General features: G+C 57.3%; 2 protein-coding genes across 4 annotated transcripts; one reads left to right on the top strand and one right to left on the bottom strand.

Moving 5' to 3' along the window:
* Positions 1-190: 190 nt before the first annotated feature.
* On the top strand, positions 191-15,404 carry TFR2 (transferrin receptor 2). 3 transcript variants are annotated; one of them, XM_045773874.2, is made up of 19 exons: positions 191-223; positions 1,361-1,421; positions 1,672-1,921; positions 2,028-2,214; positions 7,389-7,529; positions 7,647-7,758; positions 7,865-7,987; positions 8,380-8,496; positions 8,629-8,768; positions 9,048-9,211; positions 9,833-9,952; positions 10,419-10,501; positions 10,580-10,643; positions 10,742-10,809; positions 10,892-10,968; positions 11,057-11,141; positions 11,230-11,457; positions 11,790-11,930; positions 14,671-15,404. In XM_045773874.2, the coding sequence occupies exons 2-19, from the start codon at positions 1,389-1,391 to the stop codon at positions 14,953-14,955; spliced, it is 2,418 nt and encodes an 805-aa protein (XP_045629830.2). In that variant the 5' UTR covers positions 191-223; positions 1,361-1,388; the 3' UTR covers positions 14,956-15,404. The 3 variants fall into 3 exon arrangements, with proteins under 3 accessions (XP_045629830.2, XP_045629831.2, XP_087723928.1); XM_045773875.2 differs by having other exon boundaries at positions 207-223; positions 1,699-1,921; XM_087867802.1 differs by lacking the exons at positions 191-223; positions 14,671-15,404 and adding an exon at positions 12,151-14,664 and having other exon boundaries at positions 1,136-1,421.
* Positions 15,405-17,461: 2,057 nt separating this feature from the next.
* On the bottom strand, positions 17,462-19,726 carry MOSPD3 (motile sperm domain containing 3). Its single transcript, XM_045773883.2, is given in 6 exon segments — positions 17,462-17,686; positions 17,788-17,952; positions 18,523-18,752; positions 18,983-19,058; positions 19,285-19,470; positions 19,473-19,726. Coding segments are annotated over 6 exon segments (702 nt in total). The 5' UTR covers positions 19,486-19,726; the 3' UTR covers positions 17,462-17,654.
* Positions 19,727-20,066: the final 340 nt, after the last annotated feature.

The following is a 20,066-nucleotide window of genomic DNA, read 5'->3' as shown; positions in this document are numbered from 1 at the left end:
GGATCACGTAGTGAGGCTCCGGCAGAGGCCCGCGAGAAGGCCCCCAGCTAGGAGCGAAGGCCTCCAGCTAGGTGCTGGAGACTCGACCCCAGGGGGGTTGGGGCGGAGCCAGGGCCAGCCCCGGGGCTGGGCTTGGGCGGGACAGGAGGCGGGGGGCTGGGTGGGAGGGGCCTCGGGCCTCAGGTGGGAGGTGGTGCCTAAGTCTCCGCGGACCTGCGCTCAGGTGAGCCCGGCTGTGCTGCGTCTTCCTTCTCCCGGCTCTTGGCGGGGGCCAGAATGGGGCGGGGACTGGGGCACTGGTGCGCCCCAGCAGCTCTGAGTTTCTCTCCCAATTTGGGTAGGCGCTGAGGTTTCCCAAGGGAGACCTCGACACGGGCCCCTGAGCCCTTCTATTCCAGAGCTACTTGTCTGGGGGTCCTCGGTAGGGCTTGGGGACCTGCACCCCTGCGAGAAATTCTGGGTAAAACTTAGCAGTTTGTGTCTGTGATGTGTTCCTGGGGTGCCCAGACCCAAAAGAGGTAGAAATCAAGTCCTCCCGTCACCAAAGAGACTCAGGTGCCCAGAGAAGACCATGGATTGTTAAAGGTCATCCAACTCTGCCCAGGTCTTGACCAGGACTCTTGCCACCAGTGCCTGGTGGGCCTTGACCCACGGCTCCGGGAGAACCCCAATATGGAGCACTCACTGGTCCTGCTTGACCATATGCTCCCACCCATGCCCCTCCCTCCCCCAGAAGTTAATAGGAGCCTGAGACCCACTTTTCAGCCTGATTCCAATGAGACAGGTATCTACAGGGCCAGACCAACCCCCAGGTCACCCCACTGTCGCAACTTAAGTTTAGGATCGCTTGGGGGCAGGTGTCAGAACAGGGAACTAATGTGTCAGGGAACTAATGTTTACAAGGCCTGGCTGGGCACTCACAGGTGGGCCTGAAAGCCAGATGATTTGAGGGGAAGGGAGGTTTTCATGGTGGGGAGCTTAGGAAGGGGTCCCCAAGGACACTGGGAGAGGTGGAAGCAGGAGAGGGTATCCTTATCTTTTTGCCCTCCCCAACTATCAGCCCCCCTCCCCCACCCCTGACGGGAACTAGGAGGCCAAAGTCTGCCCCAAGGTCAAAAAATTGATTGTTTTGCAGGGAGGGGGCAGGAGTGGGACTGTGGAGGGATTGGCAGGGTAGGGCACAGCCCCTCGTCCTCTAGCCTGGGCTGGGGGTTCATATCTGGAAGGCTGGACTGAGGCCAGGACTGTGCCCCCACCCTTTCTGGGGGAGAAGAACCGCTTGGGCTCAGGCTGCCTGCCAGGGCTGATAAGGGGCCCTCTTGGGGCTCCCACAAACGGTTTATCACTGTGGGGGGAACAGCCTGCAGGGCTCAGGAGGGGGCGTGAGCATGGAGCGACTTTGGGGTCTACTTCAGAGAACGGTAAGACCAAGCGGGGTTGGGGGACACTTTTGGCCTTCTCTCCAGGTCCCTCGGCCCCCTCCCATACCCCAAGGCCGCCCCCTCCCCTTCCCACCTCCATCTCTCCCCTCCAGCTTGCCTCTCAGGACGCTTTCCCCTGCCTTGTGCTCCTTGGGCACTCCAGAGTCACTGGCTCTTATGGCCAGATCCTGCCCCATCCCCCACACCTCTTTCCCCAGTCTCATGGCCGCCGTGCCCCCCTCCCCCTCAGCAAAGGTTGTCCCCACGACCCTCTCAGACCATCTACAAGCGTGTGGAGGGCACCCAGCAGTGGCGCCTGGAGGAGGAAGAGGAAGACGGGGAGGAGGGGGCTGAGCCAGCAGCCCACTTCTGCCCCATGGAGCTGAGGGGCCCTGACCTGGGCTCTCGAGCAGGGAGGCCAAACCTCGGACTCTGGGCAGCACCAGGACGAAGGACTGCCCCCTACGTGGTCCTGACAGCCCTGCTGATCTTCACTGGGGGTGAGAGTCTTCCCCCCGCCCCACGACCAGTAAAGGGCCCGGGTTGGAGGGATTTATGGCATCCAGAGTGGGGCACAAGGAGAATCTTCATCTTGCCATCCCTCAGCTTTCCTTCTGGGCTATGTGTCCTTCCGAGGGTCCTGCCAGGCATGTGGGGATGACGTGTTGGTGGTCAGCGAGGACATAAACTATGAGCCGGGCCCAGACTCCCACCAGGGCACACTGTACTGGAGCGACCTCCAGGCCATGTTCCTGCGGCACCTGGGGGAGGGGCGCCTGGAGGACACCATCAGGTAAGGGTCAGCCTGCCCCCTTCCCAGGCCTTGAAAACCCTCACTCACTCACTTAGACTCAGCCTCCTTTCCTCTCCTCCCAGGACCCTGATGTGGGGTCCCTTCTGAGTCCTTCCACTCGCCTCCCTGGCCTCCCTGTTCCATGGTCCTGGGAAGGATGTCAGGCATTTGGAGCACAGGAGAGGGAGAGTGTTCCAGAGATAAGAGAGCAGAGGGCTCGGGGTCTGAACAGGGCACACTTGGGAGATGCGGGAGCTGAGTGAGAGCAGAGGGGTCCAGTATCCAGAGAGGAGGTGGGACGGATCCATAAAAGTCCTGAATGCCACATCGCGGAGCTTGGATTTTGACCCGTGGCTGCAGGGAGCTCTGGGGGCGGGGGGGTCTGAGAAGGGACACTTTAAGGAATCAGAAAAAAAAAAAACGAGCAAGCAAATGCATTCATGAGAGCAGACCATCCCCCTCTATCTGCATTATGAGAGATGCCAGCCAGACACAGACCTTGCAGGCCCAGAGCAAAGCACAAGCAGGTCGGGGGTTTCTCTTGTTCTGCTGAGGTCACTTCCCCATCGGGAAGGATCTGCCCAGGTAGGTCCAGAGAAGAGGTTGGGCCACCAGAGGCCCCTCTTGGGTCAGGAATGGCATTTCAGTGGATTCTTCTGGGTTTTCCAAGTAGAAAGTCATATAAGCTATAGACGCTGGCTGAGAGATACATAACTTCTTTCTCAGTGTTTATACCCTTTGTGTCTTTTTCATTGCTTATTGCATTAGAGAGGATGTGACTTTAGGTAATGATGACGGGAGGTAGGCCTATCTCCTGACTTTTGTAGGAATGTCTTTATACAACTTTGTTATTGAGTGTGAACTTTCCTGTAGACTCTGGATAGTTTTTTAAAAATGAATCAAGGAAGTTTCCTTCTACTTCTAGCTTTCTCCTTCTCCTTCTTCTTCCTCCTCCTCCTCCCCTTCCCCTTCCTCCTCTGCCCCTTCCTCTTCCTCCTCCCTCCACCTCCTCCTCCTCCTCCCCCTCCCCCTTCTCCTCCTCCTTCTTCTTCTCCTCCTCCTTCTTCTTCATGATCAGGAAAGGAGAGACAGGTTTGGATTTTTTTTTTTCAAATATTTTGCCAGAATGTACTGAAATGGTCACCTGATTTTTCTGCTTTAATTTAGGTCTGTATGTCTTTAGTTTACATTTTCTGTAGTAATTGGTATTGATCGGTTTTCTTGTCTTCATGTGGTCGATGCGAAACTTGATCGAGGCGTGTTATTACTCTTTGGACACACTGCTGGATCCACCTTGCTCACAGGCCTTACGTCTGTGGGGTCAACAACATGCAGGGTCTCTTATTTTCTTGAGCAACGCTGGGTCGTCTGGGTACAGGCTGAGCAGGCGGGTGGTTTCTCAGGGCCCACGGTGAGGTGTGGCACTGGGGACGCCATCAGAGGGCAGGGAGGCAAGAGGGTGATGGTGAGGGGAGCAAGCAGTGAAGTGATGCACGCCCCCAGGGTGGACGGAGAAGGAAGGAATGGGACAGTCGGGAGCACTCAGTATGGTTGAGGGGCAGGTGTAGAGAGGAGTCAAGAAGCAAGCTGGAACCCGGACAACTCTAGTCAGAGAGCGGCGTGTTGGAACTTTTGAGATTTATCTGATCAGCCGTGTCCTATTTATCTGGATGTGTCCAGCACCTAGCAGAGTGCCTGGCATTAAGTTGGTGCTCAGTAAATCCCCAGTGGATAAAGATTCCAGAAATGGAATTCTGGGTAATGACAAGACCCATGTGGGCGTGGCGAGGGAAGTGAGCAGCTGGACGCAGGGACACTGATGAGGTCATTCATTCATTTATCCACCACATATCTTCGAGCACCTACTATGTGGCAGGTGCTCGGCTAAGTAGGTGGGGACAATAGAGCAGAGAACAAAAGTCTGGGCCTTGTTCTTATGGAGCTTGCAGTCTATGGGGGGAAATCAATACTGAACTGATAATCACGTTCATGGCATATATTTATCACTAGGATCACTGTTTTGAAGGAAAAATAAAAGATGTGGGGAATGACTATAACCAGGGGGACCTGACTTAAATTGGGGGCCAGGGAAGGCTTCCTTGAGGAAGTGATGAGTTGAAGCCTGAGGTGTGAGTCCTTCACCAGGCAAAGAGAAGGTGGCAAAGCATTTCAGGTCGGAGAACAGCAGGTGCAAAGGGTCTGGGGTGGGAGATTGTGGCTTATTGGAAGACGTGAAGGAAGGTCCATGTGGTTGTCTGAATGAGAGCAGAGGGGTGCAGTATCCAGACAGGCGGTGGGACAGACCCAGAAAAGTCTTTTTTTTTTTTTTTAAGATTTTATTTATTTATTTGACAGGATAGAGACAGCCAGCGAGAGAGGGAACACAAGCAGGGGGAGTGGGAAAGGAAGAAGCAGGCTCATAGCAGAGGAGCCTGATGCGGGGCTCGATCCCATAACGCCAGGATCACGCCCTGAGCCGAAGGCAGACGCTTAACCGCTGTGCCACCCAGGCGCCCCCAGAAAAGTCTTGAATGACACATCATGGAGCTTGGATTTTGACCTCTGGCCTTGGGGAGCTGCCGTGTCAAGGTGGGTGTGGCTTAGGCCTTAAAAGGCCCTAATGGCTACACAAACTGCTTTGGATTTTCTCCTAAGAGGAAAGAGAGAAATGAAGACTTTAAAACAATAGCATATCATGACCAGATGTAGGGGAGGGCTTTTTGTTTTGTTTTGTTTTTAAGGTCAGTACAAAGAACAGAGTCTATGATACTCCTGAGGTGCTAGTTCAGTGTCTCAGTGAAGGGCTTTTTTGGGTTTGGTTTTGTTTTTTAAAGATTTTATTTTTAAGTAATCTTTACACCCAACATGGGGCTCGAACTTACAACCCTGAGATCAGGAATCGCATGAGCACCCATCGACTGAGCCAGCCAGGCGCCCCAGGGAAGGGCTTTTTTATTTAATTTCCGTCCCTAACGCTGACGGCTCTTTCCCATCCCCTCCCCCAGAAGCACCTCATCTGGTGTGTTTGATGTGAGCCTTTATTTTATTTATTTATTTTTTTTAAAGATTTTATTTATTTATGTGACAGAGAGACAGCCAGTGAGAGAGGGAACACAGCAGGGGGAGTGGGAGAGGAAGAAGCAGGCTCCTAGCAGAGGAGCCTGATGTGGGACTCGATCCCGGTACGCCAGGATCACGCCCTGAGCCGAAGGCAGACGCTTTAATGACTGCGCTACCCAGGCGCCCCTGATGTGAGCCTTTAAATTCCCAAGTGGCTTTGCCATGTATGTAATGTTTTATGTGCATCTGTGGGTTTTTCAAAACATTAATGTTTGTATAAAATCCTCTATGTTCATTATTTTAAAAGTTAAGCCATATGCAAAAATATAAAGAGGAAAGTTAGAAAAAAATCACTCCAAGACGTACTACTCAGATATAGCTATCTCCAGTGTGTTTTTAATTTTGATACACTTTTTTTTTTTTTAACCTAACACTGTTTGCAAGGCCTGTCTGTATTGCAGTGTGGACGTCACGTTTATTGTTAGGCACAGGAACCCACAGGGCGCAGCACCCATTTTACGAACACACTGACAGATGCAGTTTCTTTTCTTCTTTTCTTTTTTTTTTTTTAAGATTTTATTTATTTATTCGACAGAGATAGAGACAGCCAGCGAGAGAGGGAACACAAGCAGGGGAGTGGGAGAGGAAGAAGCAGGCTCATAGCAGAGGAGCCTGATGTGGGGCTCGATCCCGTAACGCCGGGATCACGCCCTGAGCCGAAGGCAGACGCTTAACCGCTGTGCCACTCAGGCGCCCCTCTTTTCTTTTTTTTTTTTCTCTTAAGATTTTATTTATTTATTTGAGAGAGAGAAGGAGAGCATGAGCGGGGACATGGGCAGAGGGAGAGGGAAAAGTAGACTCCCTGCTGAGCAGGGAGCCCAATGAGGGGCTTGATCCCAGGACCCCAGGATCATGACCTGAGCAGACGCTTAACTGACTGAGCCACCCAGGAGCCCTGACAGAGGTAGTTTCAAACAAATGCTTGAGCTCCTCGATCGGGACGGGAGGGGGCAGCAGGAATGGTACTGAGAAAGCCACGGCGATCACGGAGTCCTGGGGTGCAGGGGTCCTCTTGAGAGCTGAGGGGAGGAGGCTGAGACCAGGGCGCACCCTGCATGTGGATTTTGAAGCGGTGACACAACGTGAGTGGACCGTGGTGTGGAGAGGAAAATGCCAAGCCAGATGCCAAAGCCCTTGATGAAAGTGGACAAGTGACCGATTGGCTGGAAGAAGGGCAGAGGAGGGGAGAGCTGGATGGCACAGGCTTCAAAAGGAGAGAGGTTAACCGGAGGAGAAATGGGCAGGACTTCCAACAGTGGAGCCAGGAACCTGCCTCCGCTCCAAGCCCGGGTGGTATGATACCCTGAGTTCTCTCCTGAGCTCAAGAGCCCCATAGGAGACCTGGCCTCTCAAGGGACAGCTTGGGTTTCTGCCCAGGCCAAAGGTGGAGGGGTATTCAATGAGAACGCCGGGGAGGGAGGAGTCTGCCGTGGAGACGGCAAAGGTGAGGCCCTTTGGCAGGGAGGCCATGTGGGGGCATGGAAGGGGAGATGGAAGAACAGGGGGTTGCTCAGGGGACAAGAGGCTCAGTTAGGTGGTGACTATGGAAGAAGACAGGGTGAAGTGTCCAAGACAAGGGACCCCGCTATCATCCCAGTAATCACAGTGTAAGATGTCTCCATGAGACCCAGCTGGAGGACGGGGTAGATGGAGGGCCGCCTCTGCCCACTTAGTCCTTTGAAAGAAAAGCGTTTTCACGCGTGGGGCGGAGCACGGCCAGTGTGCATATGTGTGTATGTGTATGTGTGTGCGTGGGGGGGGGGGCTGGAGATAGATCGGTGAGTTTGGCCTGGACCACGAAAAACCTAAGGGATGGTGGGCAGGATACCACCCTATCCGAAGCTAGGGCTTTAAGCAGAAGGAGGCAGCCTTAGAGACAGCCCAGTGGTGACCGGATGGATGGTGGTGGCAGGGGTCAGGGAGAGACTTAGGAGCTCCTCACCGCCCAGGGTCACCCCACGTCTCTGGCATCATTCCCTCCTCCCTCCCTCTCCTCCAGGCGCCCAGAAGTCCCTCTCCCCTTCCGAGCCCCAATCCCACCTCTTCCCGCTCAGGCAAACCAGCCTTCGGAAAAGGATGGCTGGCTCGGCCGGGATGGCCTCTCTGGCTCAGGACATCCGGGAGGCGCTCTCGAGCCAAAAGCTGGACCACGTGTGGATGGACACGCACTACGTGGGGCTGCAGTTTCCGGACCCGTGAGTGCGCGGGGGGCGCGCGGGGGGCGCGCGGGGGGCGCGCGGGGGGCGCGCGGGGGGCGCGCGGGGGGGCGCGCGGGGGGGCGCGCGGGGACGCTCACCACCTCTCCTCTTCAGGGCTCATCCCAATACCCTGCACTGGGTCGGTGAGGCTGGGAAACTCGGGGAGCCCCTGCAGCTGGAGGACCACGACGTCTACTGTCCCTACAGCGCCACGGGCAACGCCACGGTGAGCGCCCCCCGTCCCGTCCCCAGGACCCGGGCAGCGCGCGCCCTTTCCCGGGTGGCAGAGGAGGGACCCGGAGCGCACGCCTCACCGCCCTCCCCATCCCCAGGGAGAGCTGGTGTACGCCCACTACGGGCGGCCGGAGGACCTGCAGGACCTGCGGGCCCAGGGCGTGGAGCCGGCGGGGCGCCTCCTGCTGGTGCGCTTGGGGGAGATCAGCTTTGCCCAGAAGGTGAGGATCCCTGGTGGGGAGGGGGTAGCGTGGAGCGGGAGGGTGCAGGGCTGGGGAACGCCAAGATAGGATAGCGGCAGATGGGAAGCGTCTAGGAGGCTGTCAGAGAAAGAAAAGAAAGAACCAAGTGGGTTGTTAGAAAATGTTGGCGGGAAACAAAATCGGGAGGTTGGGATGGGGAACAAACACGGAGGAATGCAAAGGACAGTGGGGTTTGAGGGATGCCAAGGCACGGGGGAAGGCGGGACGATGATGACGGTCAGGCGGTGTTCACAGCTTCTCTGTGGTTCCATGAAATAGGAGCAGAGGCAGTCACTTTTCCTTACTTCCCCCGCCCTTACAAATCGGTTTTCTCCGGGAGAAGGAGTCTGTTAGACACTTTCCTTCTCCAGGTGGCCAGTGCCCAGGACTTTGGGGCCCGAGGAGTGCTCATATACCCCGATCCAGCAGACTTCTCCCAGGACCCACACAAGCTCAGCCTGTCCAGCCACAGGGCTGTGTATGGACATGTGAGTCTGGGGGCAGCCAGCAGTGGATTCTTGGGGTCCCCAGACCTGGACCTCCTTGTCTGGGATGGGGCTGGTAGGCTACTCCTTGGAGCCCAGCTCACAGCTTTGGCGTGGACACCCCTTTCCTCACAGGTGCACCTGGGAACTGGGGACCCGTACACGCCTGGCTTCCCTTCCTTTAACCAAACCCAGTTCCCGCCAGTCCAGTCCTCCGGCCTCCCTAATATCCCCGCTCAGCCCATCAGTGCGGACATCGCCTCCCTCCTGCTGAGGTGAGGGGCCTGTGGGGGCGGGGAGGGGAGGAGGAAAGGAGGCGTAGCTAACCTGTAAAGTGCTTTTGGCTGAACTAGAAAAAGATGGATCTTCTGGCTGGGCACGGGCTCACTTTGAGCAGGACATAACCTGCGCAACTGTCCAAGGCAGCAGGCAGAGTGCAGAAGTAGAGCTGGAGCCAGAAGGTGGGAGGGAAAGAGCAAAGAGGGAGCTCTGGGCTCTTCTATAGCCTGGGCCTCTCTGCCACTTCCAATACTTTCTGCCCTGCCTCTCTCCAGGAAGCTCCAAGGCCCTGTGGCCCCCCAGGAATGGCAGGGGCGCCTCCCAGGCTCCCCTTACCGCCTGGGCCCTGGGCCAGGCTTGCACCTCGGGGTCAACAACCACAGGGTCTCCACCCCCATCAGCAACATCTTTGGCTGCATCGAGGGCCGCTCAGAGCCAGGTGTGCTCGCTTGCCCAGCATCACCCACAGCCAGCAGGAGGGGAGCCGCCACTCATGAACCCTGCCTAGAGATGGGGCTGAAGCAGGAGGCCCCAGGGGAGTGGGGGAGAGTGGTGCCCAGTGGAGGGTGTGGTGGGCTGAGCAGGGAGGGAGGCTGGCAAGTTGAGGCTGATCTGGGACTGAGGGGGGTAGCAGTGGGTAGATCCCATGGTCAAATCTGTCCAGAGAAAGGGTAGGCATTCAGCACAGGCGTGAGTTCCCTAGCACTGGAGGTGAGCAAGCATGTGTTGGGTGATATTATAGCATGAACGGGAGTTCCAATGAGATAGATGAACCTTTCAAGCCTAACTAGACGCAGATAGCGGTGGGCAATCAGAGTGGGTTCTTGAGCCGAAGAGTATGGTACCTACAAGCACTGAGGGAGAGACACAGGGGGGGCCCGTGATGTGGCTCAGAGGAGAATGCTGGAGCAGGGGTGCGGGTGGATTAGAGAGAAGCGTTAGGGAGGAAAACCTGTTAGGACTTATGCGGGACATGGCCGACTGCCCCGCGAGCACTGCCCTCCCAGGTACTCTCTGGGTGCTGCCAATGTAAGGACGTCAAGAGCCTCCCCTCCCGCAGATCATTACGTTGTCATCGGGGCCCAGAGGGATGCGTGGGGCCCAGGGGCGGCCAAGTCCGCTGTGGGGACAGCCATACTGCTGGAGCTGGTGCGGACCTTTTCCTCCATGGTGAGCAATGGTAAGGTCAGGGCCTGGGCCGGGCAGCTGGGGCTGTGGCCTGAGCCAGCACAGGGCAGAGAGGCGGTCAGGTGCACAGGCTAGAGGGGGACACGCAGGCCTGGGCTCCAAACCTGGCTTCCTCACGTCCCAGCTACATGGCCCTGGGCAAGTCACTTTACCTCCGTTTCCTCATCCAAACATGAGAGTAGAGCTGGCCCTGGAGCAGCGCCAGGGTTAGGGGCGCTGACTCCTCTGCTCAGTTGAAAATCTGCATGTAAGTGGACCCACGCAGTTCAAACCCATGTTCAAGGGTCAGCTATAACTGTAGTCCTCGGTCCGAGGGAAGCATTAAGCAGGAGACTCCGTATGAAAGCAAGCTCCCTCACTGTGATGGTGGAGTCAGGGCCGCAGGACAGAAGAAGACAAAGATGGGTCTTTGCTCGGCGTCCAGCGGAGCCCATCCTCCTGACCCACTCTGCTTCCAGGCTTCCAGCCCCGCAGGAGTCTTCTCTTCATCAGCTGGGACGGAGGTGACTTTGGGAGTGTGGGCTCCACGGAGTGGCTGGAGGTAATGTGGGGTCCAGGGCCGGGAGTCAGGCAGTGGGAAGAGGTGGGGGCTTTGACACCCCACGTCCCTCACGCACAGGGCTACCTCAGCGTGCTGCACCTCAAAGCCGTGGTCTACGTGAGCCTGGACAACGCAGTGCTGGGTAAGTGGGGGCGGGGCCCCCGCTGGGCGCCCCCTGGTGCACCCTGGCCGCGGGGCCCCAGCCTTGAGCCTGGCATCCCTTCTCCTCCCTCTCTGCAGGAGACGACAAGTTCCATGCCAAGACCAGCCCTCTTCTGATCAGCCTCATAGAGAACATCCTGAAGCAGGCAAGAGCCTGGCCAGGAGCAGGGGATGAAGGGAAGCTGGTGGCGGCCAGAGCCTGACCCTGCCCCCTCTCCTGCCCCCCAGGTGGACTCTCCTAACCGCAGTGGGCAGACCCTCTATGAGCAGGTGGTGTTCAACAATCACAGCTGGGATGCCGAAGTGTAAGTTGGGGCCGGGAGGGAGGGAGGGAGGGAGGACAGCTGTGGGGGGAGCCCATCCCACAGAGCCCTCCCACCTGCCCACTCCCAGGATCCGGCCGCTGCCCATGGACAGCAGTGCCTATTCCTTCACCGCCTTTGCGGGGGTCCCTGCCGTCGAGTTCTCCTTCATGGAGGTGAGACTTCCCGGCCCTGCCCCAGAGCCGCAGCCCCTCCGCCTGTCTGCACCAAGCCCCTGCAGCAGCCCGCGCCCTGTCCCGGCAGGACGGCCAGGCGTACCCGTTCCTGCACACGAAGGACGACACATACGAGAACCTACACAGGGCGCTGCGCGGCCGCCTGCCCGCGGTGGCCCAGGCTGTGGCCCAGCTCGCCGGGCAGCTGCTGATCCGGCTCAGCCACGATCACCTGCTGCCCCTGGACTTCGGCCGCTACGGGGACGTGGTTCTCAGGCACATCGGCAGCCTCAACGAGTTCTCTGGGGACCTGAAGGTCCAAGATACCAACGCTGCTTCTGGGGGTGGGGGGCGCTATATCCCCTCAAAGTGTGGCCCAATCCAGAGGTCCGGCCCCTCCGTCCCACAGTCCCTAGGGTCTAGTCCCCTCTGGTAACCTGGCCCCTTGACTCCTGCCCTAGGACCCAGCTGGTCCCCTCCCAACCGCCCAGGTCGTCTTCCCTCTCCCAGCATCCCATCCCCCACACGCCCTCCTCCTGCCGGCCCTGGGGTCCCGCCCCGTCCCCTAGTCCCCCAGCATCTGGATCCCCAGCCTAGGCCGGGGTCCTGGCCCCCGTGTCCGGGCCCAGCCTGCATCTCCACCCTCAGGCCCGCGGGCTGACCCTCCAGTGGGTGTACTCGGCGCGGGGGGACTACATCCGGGCGGCGGAGAAGCTGCGGAAGGAGATCTACAGCTCCGAGGAGAGCGACGAGCGGCTGACGCGCATGTACAACGTGCGCATCATGCGGGTGAGGCTCCTGTCCCTTGTCTCCGCTTTTACTCCGGCCAGGCTGGAGCGACCCCTGAGGCAGGCCCCGCAAAGTGATGAGACTGGCAGGGAGGGCCGGCTGCTTGGCAGACGCAGTGGCAGAACTGGGACACCCCCCCCCCCCCCCCCCGCACACACAGAGCCCTCCACCGCCTCCTCGCCCCTCTGGCGGGAAAAAGCATGTACACGATTGTCCACAGTACAAGAGGCACAAGCTTGTGGCCCAGGAGGGGCAAAGGCTGAAGAAATTCAGAGTAAGGAGAGCTCTCTTCCTTCTGGTAACAAGATGGGTGAAGCCCAGAGAAGCTGCCTGGGGGAGGTGTCACGTAAAGTTATACAAGACCTTAGTCCTTCGTCCTTGGCCCATCCCTCCTGCTTAGTTTTGGATACTTTGCAACCCACACTCCATCTCCTGTTCCAACCCCTCCACTTCCTTCCATTTCTTTACCCCAAGAACTCAACCCGGTCACCCACTGATTTTGGGAAACGGGATAAGTAGGGACTGTGGGCATGGGGAAAAGTCTACAGGGCGAAATGAGAAACCGGACCATCCTCTAAGTGTAGGGTGGACGGGGAACCCATAGTGTATGCACGACCATGGTTTTAGAACATACCTGCCCCTTTTGTTTTCCTCCCGAGTCCCTTGGCATCGCTCATTCCTTCTTTCTGTTCCCAAACCCACCCCTCTTGCTCTTTCATCCTTGCTCCTTTCTCCTGATCCCCCTCGTCCTCCTCTCTCTGCAGTTTCCTCTTCCTCCCCCACTTCCTGACCTCTCCATCTCTCCCTCCCTTTGTCCTCTCCCCTGAGACACTGGTGACCCTAGGGTGAGACAAGAGGTTGGGCCTGGTTCATTCTCATTCACTGATCTTGCTTTAACCCCTGCTGTGCCAGACTCCAGGAACACAGAGATACTCCCCTCACCCAACCCCCAAAGTTGCCACATGCTCCCAGGGGAATAAAGGGTGTCTGTGTGTGAGGGGCATGATTCAGACTCAGGGCTGGAGAGTGAAAGATTCAGGACTTCAGAACCAACAGCACAGAGCTGGGCCAGACCCAGGGAACTTTGCGGCTCTAGATCAGGGGTTGGTAAACTATAGCCAGTGGGCCCAATTTGGTCTGCCGCCTGTTTCTGCAAATAAACCTTTATGGAAACACAGACATGCTCATTGATTTTCATATGGCTGCTTTCGTGCTGCTATGGTGGCCAAGTTGGGTGTTTGCAACAGAAGCAATATGGCCTGCAAAGACAAAGATATTTACTACCTGGCTTTTTGCAGGAAAATGTTTGCTAACCCCTGCTTTAGACTATGATGTTGGTCTTGAAGAACGGACAGAACTTGGGTTGGTGCAAAGAAAAGACGTTTCAGAGTTGGAGAGGCCTAGAGTAAGAGTGTGGCAGGGAAGTAGGCCTGGCTGTCCTTGGGAGCAGGGTGTGGACCAGCAGAGCCAGAACGGAAGCTTGTAGAGAAGCAGAGGGGAGCGGTGCACCCATCAGTGGGCTAGAGATCACCTATGGGCAGCCCTGAAGGCCAGGATGAGAAGTTTGGATTTTTAGGGTCCGGGCATCAAGGACATTAGGAAGGTGTTGGAGCAGGGAGGTGATGTGGGCGAAGTGGAGTTTTAGGAAGGATTTGGCCAGAGTGTAAGTGGTGAAGAGGGAATGAAGTTCGTAACGGCCGAGCTCTGGATGAGAGTGGCTGGTGGCAGATCCACCTGTGGGTGAGGGGCCTGGAATGAAGTGAGATGTTTGGAAGGAAGGTGGACAGACAGGGTGTTGAGGGAAGAGGAAGAGGAAAACCATAGCAGCTGCCATTTACCGAGGGCTGTGTGTGAGGCTGTGAAGGGGCCCCCTGACCCAGTGGGGAGGCCCAGAACGGTGGAGGGCAGGATTCCAGTGGATGGTCTGTCAGGTGGGCTTGGCAGTTATCTCCATGAGGTCCTGACTGAGGCGGGGGCATGGATGAGCCCTTGGGGTGAAAGGTGGAGGACTTGAAAAAAGATAGGAGCCTATGAGCCTAGAGATTCTGATTTTGCTGGGGAGGCACCCACGCAATGGTCATTAAAAAGTTCCCCCAAGTGATTCTAATAGGCAGCAGGCTTGAAGACAACTGGAGCGTAGGTAAGGAGAATAGGGGGTGGGGGCGGAGTCCTGGGCCTGCCCCTTGGTGGGAGCAGAAGGAACCAGAGAGGGGGAAGAAAGGTAGGAGCACTGGGCTAGGAGAGACGCCATCTCAGGAAAGATGAACAGCATCTGAGACATGCGGGGAGGTCAGGAAGTCAGGCACTTCGTTAGGACTGGCCTGTCCCCTTGACCTTTGACTCTGGCTGTGGACATTGGTGGTGGTGAGGGGGAATGCGTGGGGTGTAGGAAAGTGAGGAACAGCAGGACTATAGACTGTTCTTTGAGGCTTCAGCCGGGTAAGTGAATGGGTGAAGAGGGAAGACTGGGGAGACGTGGACGCAGGTTTGGTGGGTCAAGGCTTAGCAAGAATGGAAGAGAACCCGAAACACAGCCGGAGGACGCATCCTACCCGGCTGCTGGTGACGTCAAAGAAAGGCCGCTCCCGATTGGGTAGCCGAAGGGAGGTGGGACTTTACAGAAGGGGCTGAGCAATGGTCTCTGGGCGCGTACTAGGTCCCAAGCTGGCTAAAGAATTGCTGTTCGGGCCCGCGCTCCCGGCGGAGCCCCCACCCCGACCTGATCCCCTTCTTGGCGCAGGTGGAGTTCTACTTCCTGTCCCAGTACGTGTCGCCGGCCGACTCCCCGTTCCGCCACATTTTCCTGGGCCGCGGAGACCACACGCTGGGCGCGCTGCTCGACCATGTACGGCTGCTGCGCTCGGGCGGCTCCGGAGACCCAGGGGCCGCCTCCTCCCGGGTGCCTCCCGGCCTGGGCTTCCAGGAGAGCCGCTTCCGACGCCAGCTGGCCCTTCTCACCTGGACGCTGCAGGGGGCCGCCAACGCACTTAGCGGGGACGTCTGGAACATCGATAACAACTTCTGAGGTCCGCGGGATGGGGGTGGGGGGCATATGCCCCTGACCCCTGCCCCTGCCCGGAGCTCCTGATCTCCCGTTAGAGTGATTTCTGTCGTTGCTGACCAATTTCTCTTAGCCCTTCCCGTCTCTGCAAGGGGCCCAGCCTGGATGCCAGCGCGGACACCCACACCCAGGCCCTGCAGTGTAGGAGTGGGTGAGCCCTGCCTTCCACGATGGGCCGGCGGTACTGTCAGCTAATCCGAGAGCATCCGCTCTCCCATCACACAGCCCCTTCGCCTTCGGGAAAGGGTTCCCCCACACCTAGAGACCCTTCTGGAAGTTTTCCTAGGCCCTGGGACCCGGCCAGCCCTCTTGGTGGGAGAATGGCCTAGAGCCCCCAGCAGGTGGTCTGTGACGGGAGGGGCTGGGGTTTGGACCTTAATAAACCACCTGGTGGCATCTGTTGTTTATAAACACCTTGATGCTTCTTCCTTACCCTCACTCCACCCAGTCATCCCTCCCTCGGGACGGGAAAGGGTTGGGCAGAAGGGCAGGAGAAGATACAGGTAGGAATGCTGTCTCTCCACATCTCAGGACGCCGCAGCCCTGGCTCTCACTCCCAGGGCAGCTGCATAAATCCTAGGGCTTGTCTTTGGGCTCCTTGGTCCTCTTTTGCTCCCAGTATGGTATTACAGGTCCCACCCTGGGTTCCAGGATGAAACTCTGCCTCTCTCCCTGCCCCCTCCTTGAGCCCCCTGAGCCTGACTGGGTTCTCAGGAGCCTGGGCCAGGGTCAGAAACCTCCTCAACTATTACTATTTGCTTGTCTGACATACTGTCCAGAACAAATTTCCGAAAGTGGTTTCTTAGCCCTTCACCTTGTCCATTTGCTCCTTGTAGCAGACAGAATAATGGTCTGGAAAAAGATGTTCACATCCTAATGCCTGAAAGCTGTGAGTGAATGTTATCTTACACAGCACAAAGGACTTTTTGGATGTGATTAAATTGAGGATCTTGAGATGGGGAGTGTTTTGGGCTGAAATGCCCCCCCCCCATCCCTATGTTGAAGCCCGACCCTCAGTACCTCAGAGTCTGTATTTGGAGATAGGGCCTTAAATTCAAATGAGGCCATTAGGGTGGGCCTAATCCAATCTGATCAGTGTCCTTATAAGAAAATTTGACGGGGCTGTCTGGGTGGCTCAGTCCATTAGATGTCAGACTCTTGACCTCAGTTCAGGTCTTGATCTCAGGATCGTGAGTTCAAGCCCTACACTGGGCTCTAAACTGGGTGTGGAGCCTACTTAAAAAAAAAAAAAAAGTGGGGGCGCCTGGGTGGCTCGGTCGGTTGAGCGTCTGCCTTGGGCTCAGGTCATGATCCAGGGTCCTGGGTTCCAGCCCCACATCAGTCTCCCTGCTTGGCGGGGGACCTGCTTCTCCCTCTCCCTCTGTGTGCTGCTCCCCCTGCTTGTGCTCTCTCTCTCTCAAGTAAATAAATACAATCTTTAAAAAAAAATGGGCACAGAGAGACGGCAGGGATGTGCATGTAAAGACACAGTGAGAAGGGGGCAATCTGGGAGCCAAAGAGAGGCTTCAGAGGAAATCGAAACTGTTGACCCCTTAATCTTGAACATCTAGCTTTTAGAACTGTGAGAAAATTAATTTTGGCTGTTTAAGCCTCCCCTCCAGCCCCCCGCTGTCTGTGCAGCCCTAGCAAACGAACAGGGAGATTATCCTGGACTGGGGGGGGGGGGGCGTGTAATCACTAGGGTCCTTTTAAAGGAGGCGAGAGGAACAGAGGTGGATAAGGGAGATGTGACAGCAGAAGCGGAGAACAGACTCTGTCTGAACAACATTATGTTGCTGATTTTTGTCCCCAGTCAACAACCTGCCAGTGTCACTGGCTGCCCCCCTTCCTTTCTTCTCCCTTGCCCTGCTTCTGAAAGAGGGCTGGACACATACCTTTCAAGGATCCTATTCTTTTCCTGTGCCTTAGTTTCTCCTGCCTGGTTGAGGTAATGTCAGGCAATGCCATTTCCCCCAATCTTGGCGGGGACCTTGGTGTTTCTGACCTACCAGAGCTGAAGTCTTAAAGGGAGAGAAAAAAAGTAAGGCAGATAAAGGGTCAAAAAGCAGAAAAGGATTCTGGGTATTGGAAGCATCCAGGCAACCCTGGCAAGAGCCTCTGATGGCTCAAGACTGAGACTGGATGTCTGCAGCAGGCGGGATCTCGCAGGATTTGTTTGTTTCTTTGTCGTTTAAGTACACCCACTTAGGGACAGGACCCTATTTGGGGGACCTAAAGGAGGCCTTAAAAATCTGCTTGCCCAATTCCCTCATTTTAGAGGTAGAAGTAGAAGCTCGGCGAAGTTCAATGGCTTGCTCAAGGTCACACAGTTTTCCCAGTGTGGCACCAGGACCAGAACCCAGGTCTATATCCTACCTGGGCCCCTTCACTGCCCCCACTTCCTGGGTCCCCTGCGGCCGGGAGGAGGAACTGGAGGAAAGACGTGGGAAGAAAGGGGCTGCTCCCTCCATTTCTCAGTTTAATTTTAAAAATTTATTTTATTCAATTTGGAAAATGAATACAAATCCTTGGGTGCTTGGGGGAGGGAGGATGGGCAGGAAGAAGAGGGAGCAGAAGTGAGGCGAGGCATGAACATCACAGTGGCTGTCTCATGTGCATGTCCAAGTCCCTGCCCCCGGAGGAGGGCGGGTGGAGCAGGGAGCTCAGGTCCGCAGGAACACCATGGTGAGGAGTCCTGGAGAGGGGACAAGGAAGAGCAAGGTGGTGGTGAGCAGCCCTGGGGCTTTGTTAGCCTTCCTCCGAGGCCCCCACACCCCTAGCCACTACTGTGCTCACCCAAGACATAGGCTGCCACCAACTTCTGTCCCAGGGAGACATGCAGGATTTGGGGCAGCTGGCTGCCGAGCTCGTCCTGGAGCGGGAGCAGCAGGAAGGCCACAGAGACTATGCCCGTCAGCAAGAAGAGGAGGAAGGAGCTGGTGGCCAGTTGTGGGTGGCGGTCTGGGGAACAAGGCTCATCAGAAGCTCCAGCCCCCCTCCTGCCCAGCCCAGCGGTCCTCCTGGGAGGAAGCAGGAGATGGGAGGTGTATCTGTTTCTTATTGCCCTCCAGGGGCATACTGCGAGTGTCCCCTCTTCCCTGGAGCCTCTGTCCCCACAGCCAGGAGAGACCCTCTCCCCTCTGGTCCCTCAGCACTCTTTTCTCTTCACCCTTCGTTACTGGTTTCTGTGCACATGTCCGTCAGGCAGGGGACTCCGATCTCCCATAGGTAGCCCGCAACTTGGTACGGCATAGCTGCTCAGTACGGGTTTCTTACTGAACCGAGCTGAGCTGGCAACGTGACAGGAAGTACCGAAGTCAGAGCTAAGGAAGGACTTTTCCCTCTAAGTAGAAGCCAGAAACCAGGGAAACGACAAAGTCTGCTTTTTGCCTAACCTAATATAAAATCTGAACTCCTAGGAATGCTTCTACCAAAAAGCAAAAGACCGAACCAGAAGACCCCTTCAACTCCAACGGAGCGCAGCTCTAGGGGAATGCTCAAGAACTCAAGAGTTCCCATCCCCCAACTCACTCTCTGGGAAGTGTCTGGCCGTGGGTGGTGCTGTCCAGGAAGGAGGCCCTGGGTGGGGTGTTGGGTCAGGCTGTCCCTGAAGCTCAAGGGGGTAGGCTGGGGCCCTCAGAACCGAGGTGATGTCCTTGCGCCCCACCACTCGACCCTCAGTTCCTTCCTCAGACAGCTCAATGCGGAAGCGGTCCTGGACGTCATAGTGGCTGGGAATGGGGGCCACGTGGCGAATCACACTGGTCCCAAAATAGGAGAGAGACCCATTGAGAGGAAGTGAGTAACAGGCAGTGATCCAAGTGGATCCAGGCCCCACCTCCCAGGAGCCCTTCCCTTAGGGATGCAGACAGAAGGGGGGAAAAAGGCTGCCAGGAACCAGGTCTGAGCCGTATGACACCGGCGTGGTAATTCAGACGAAGGTGGCAGCGACCCCTGGCTCCTGTGATTCCCCTCCACCCTCCTCACTCACATGTCAATGCAGGATTGAGGTTTCACATAGCCTTCTGCGTCAAACACGGTGTATTTGGCAGGTGCTGTGCACAGGACTGAGGGGTAAAGGCACACAGAGACCGACTATTGCTTCAGACACAAGATTGCCTATGGAGGGACATTAGAGTCCCCCTTCCCTTCTACCCCGGGGCTGGACATGACTCTTCCAGTCCGCCCGGATTGGCTATCTGACCCCACTCATCCCACTCCTCCAGCCCACACAGCCCCCCAATGTCCTGCCACCAGACCCAGATCCCTGGCATGAGGCGCCCATCACTTCACCTCGGAAGCGAAGCGCAGCTCCCGTGGGGTTATAGAGGGTCAGCAGCTGCCGGGGTCCGCTCCGCTGGTCCGCCCTGAATACCAGGTCCGGGGGAAAGACGAGGACCGGGACAAGTCCGGAGGGAGGAGGGGCGCCCCGGGAACCCCGCCCAGAAGCCCCCGGGCCCACCAGCTCCTGGTCCTGGGCGCCCCACGGCGCATGCAGGCTGTGGACGGTGGACATACGAGGGCAGAGCTCAGGGGACAGGGCCTGGAGTCTAGAGCTGGGGGACGAGAGGGGAGAAAGGGATCGGAATGAGATCGGGGGGCAGGGCCTGGTCTGATGCTGCCGCCGCCGCGTCGGAACCCCGCTAGATGAGGCTCCCGCAGACCAGGCCCAGGCCCCCCAAACCCTTCCCTCTCCAGCTCTGCCCCGGGTCCCTTTAGGCCCCGCCCCAAGCCCCACCTCATGGTCACGCCCACCCCACAAACCCTGCCCCTAGTTGCTCCCAACCCGGGCCTTGTCTCCAGGCCCGGCTCCCGATCTCCAAGAGCCCCGCCCCGCCCCTTCCGGGCGTCCCCGCTCTCCGGCCAGACCCCTGCCTGCCGCAGCGCCCCCCTCCGGAACGGCCCTTTCTCCAATCTCTTCAGAGACCTTTGTCTGTGCCTCAGACCCCTCCCTGAGCTCGGCCCGCGGCTCCTTTGTGCCTTAGCGTCCGAACGGTCGCTCGTACTACGGGGCTTATCTTCGGATCACTGCACCTGCCAATCAACTTTTGGCTGGACCGAGGCTGCCATCTTCC

This window comes from Ursus americanus, chromosome 2, assembly GCF_024610735.1.
Source record: "Ursus americanus isolate L20-20 chromosome 2, mUrsAme1.1.p, whole genome shotgun sequence".
Lineage (NCBI taxonomy): Eukaryota > Metazoa > Chordata > Mammalia > Carnivora > Ursidae > Ursus > Ursus americanus.
This window is presented reverse-complemented; position numbering and strand designations above follow the sequence as displayed.

Excerpts from the sequence above, each read along its gene's own strand:
- TFR2 (XM_045773874.2), top strand. The coding sequence starts at position 1,389 with ATGGAGCGACTTTGGGGTCTACTTCAGAGAACG. Across the intron at positions 7,530-7,646 it reads GGGCTGCAGTTTCCGGACCC|GGCTCATCCCAATACCCTGC; the intron begins GTGAGTGCGCGG and ends TCTCCTCTTCAG. Across the intron at positions 9,212-9,832 it reads CGAGGGCCGCTCAGAGCCAG|ATCATTACGTTGTCATCGGG; the intron begins GTGTGCTCGCTT and ends CCCCTCCCGCAG.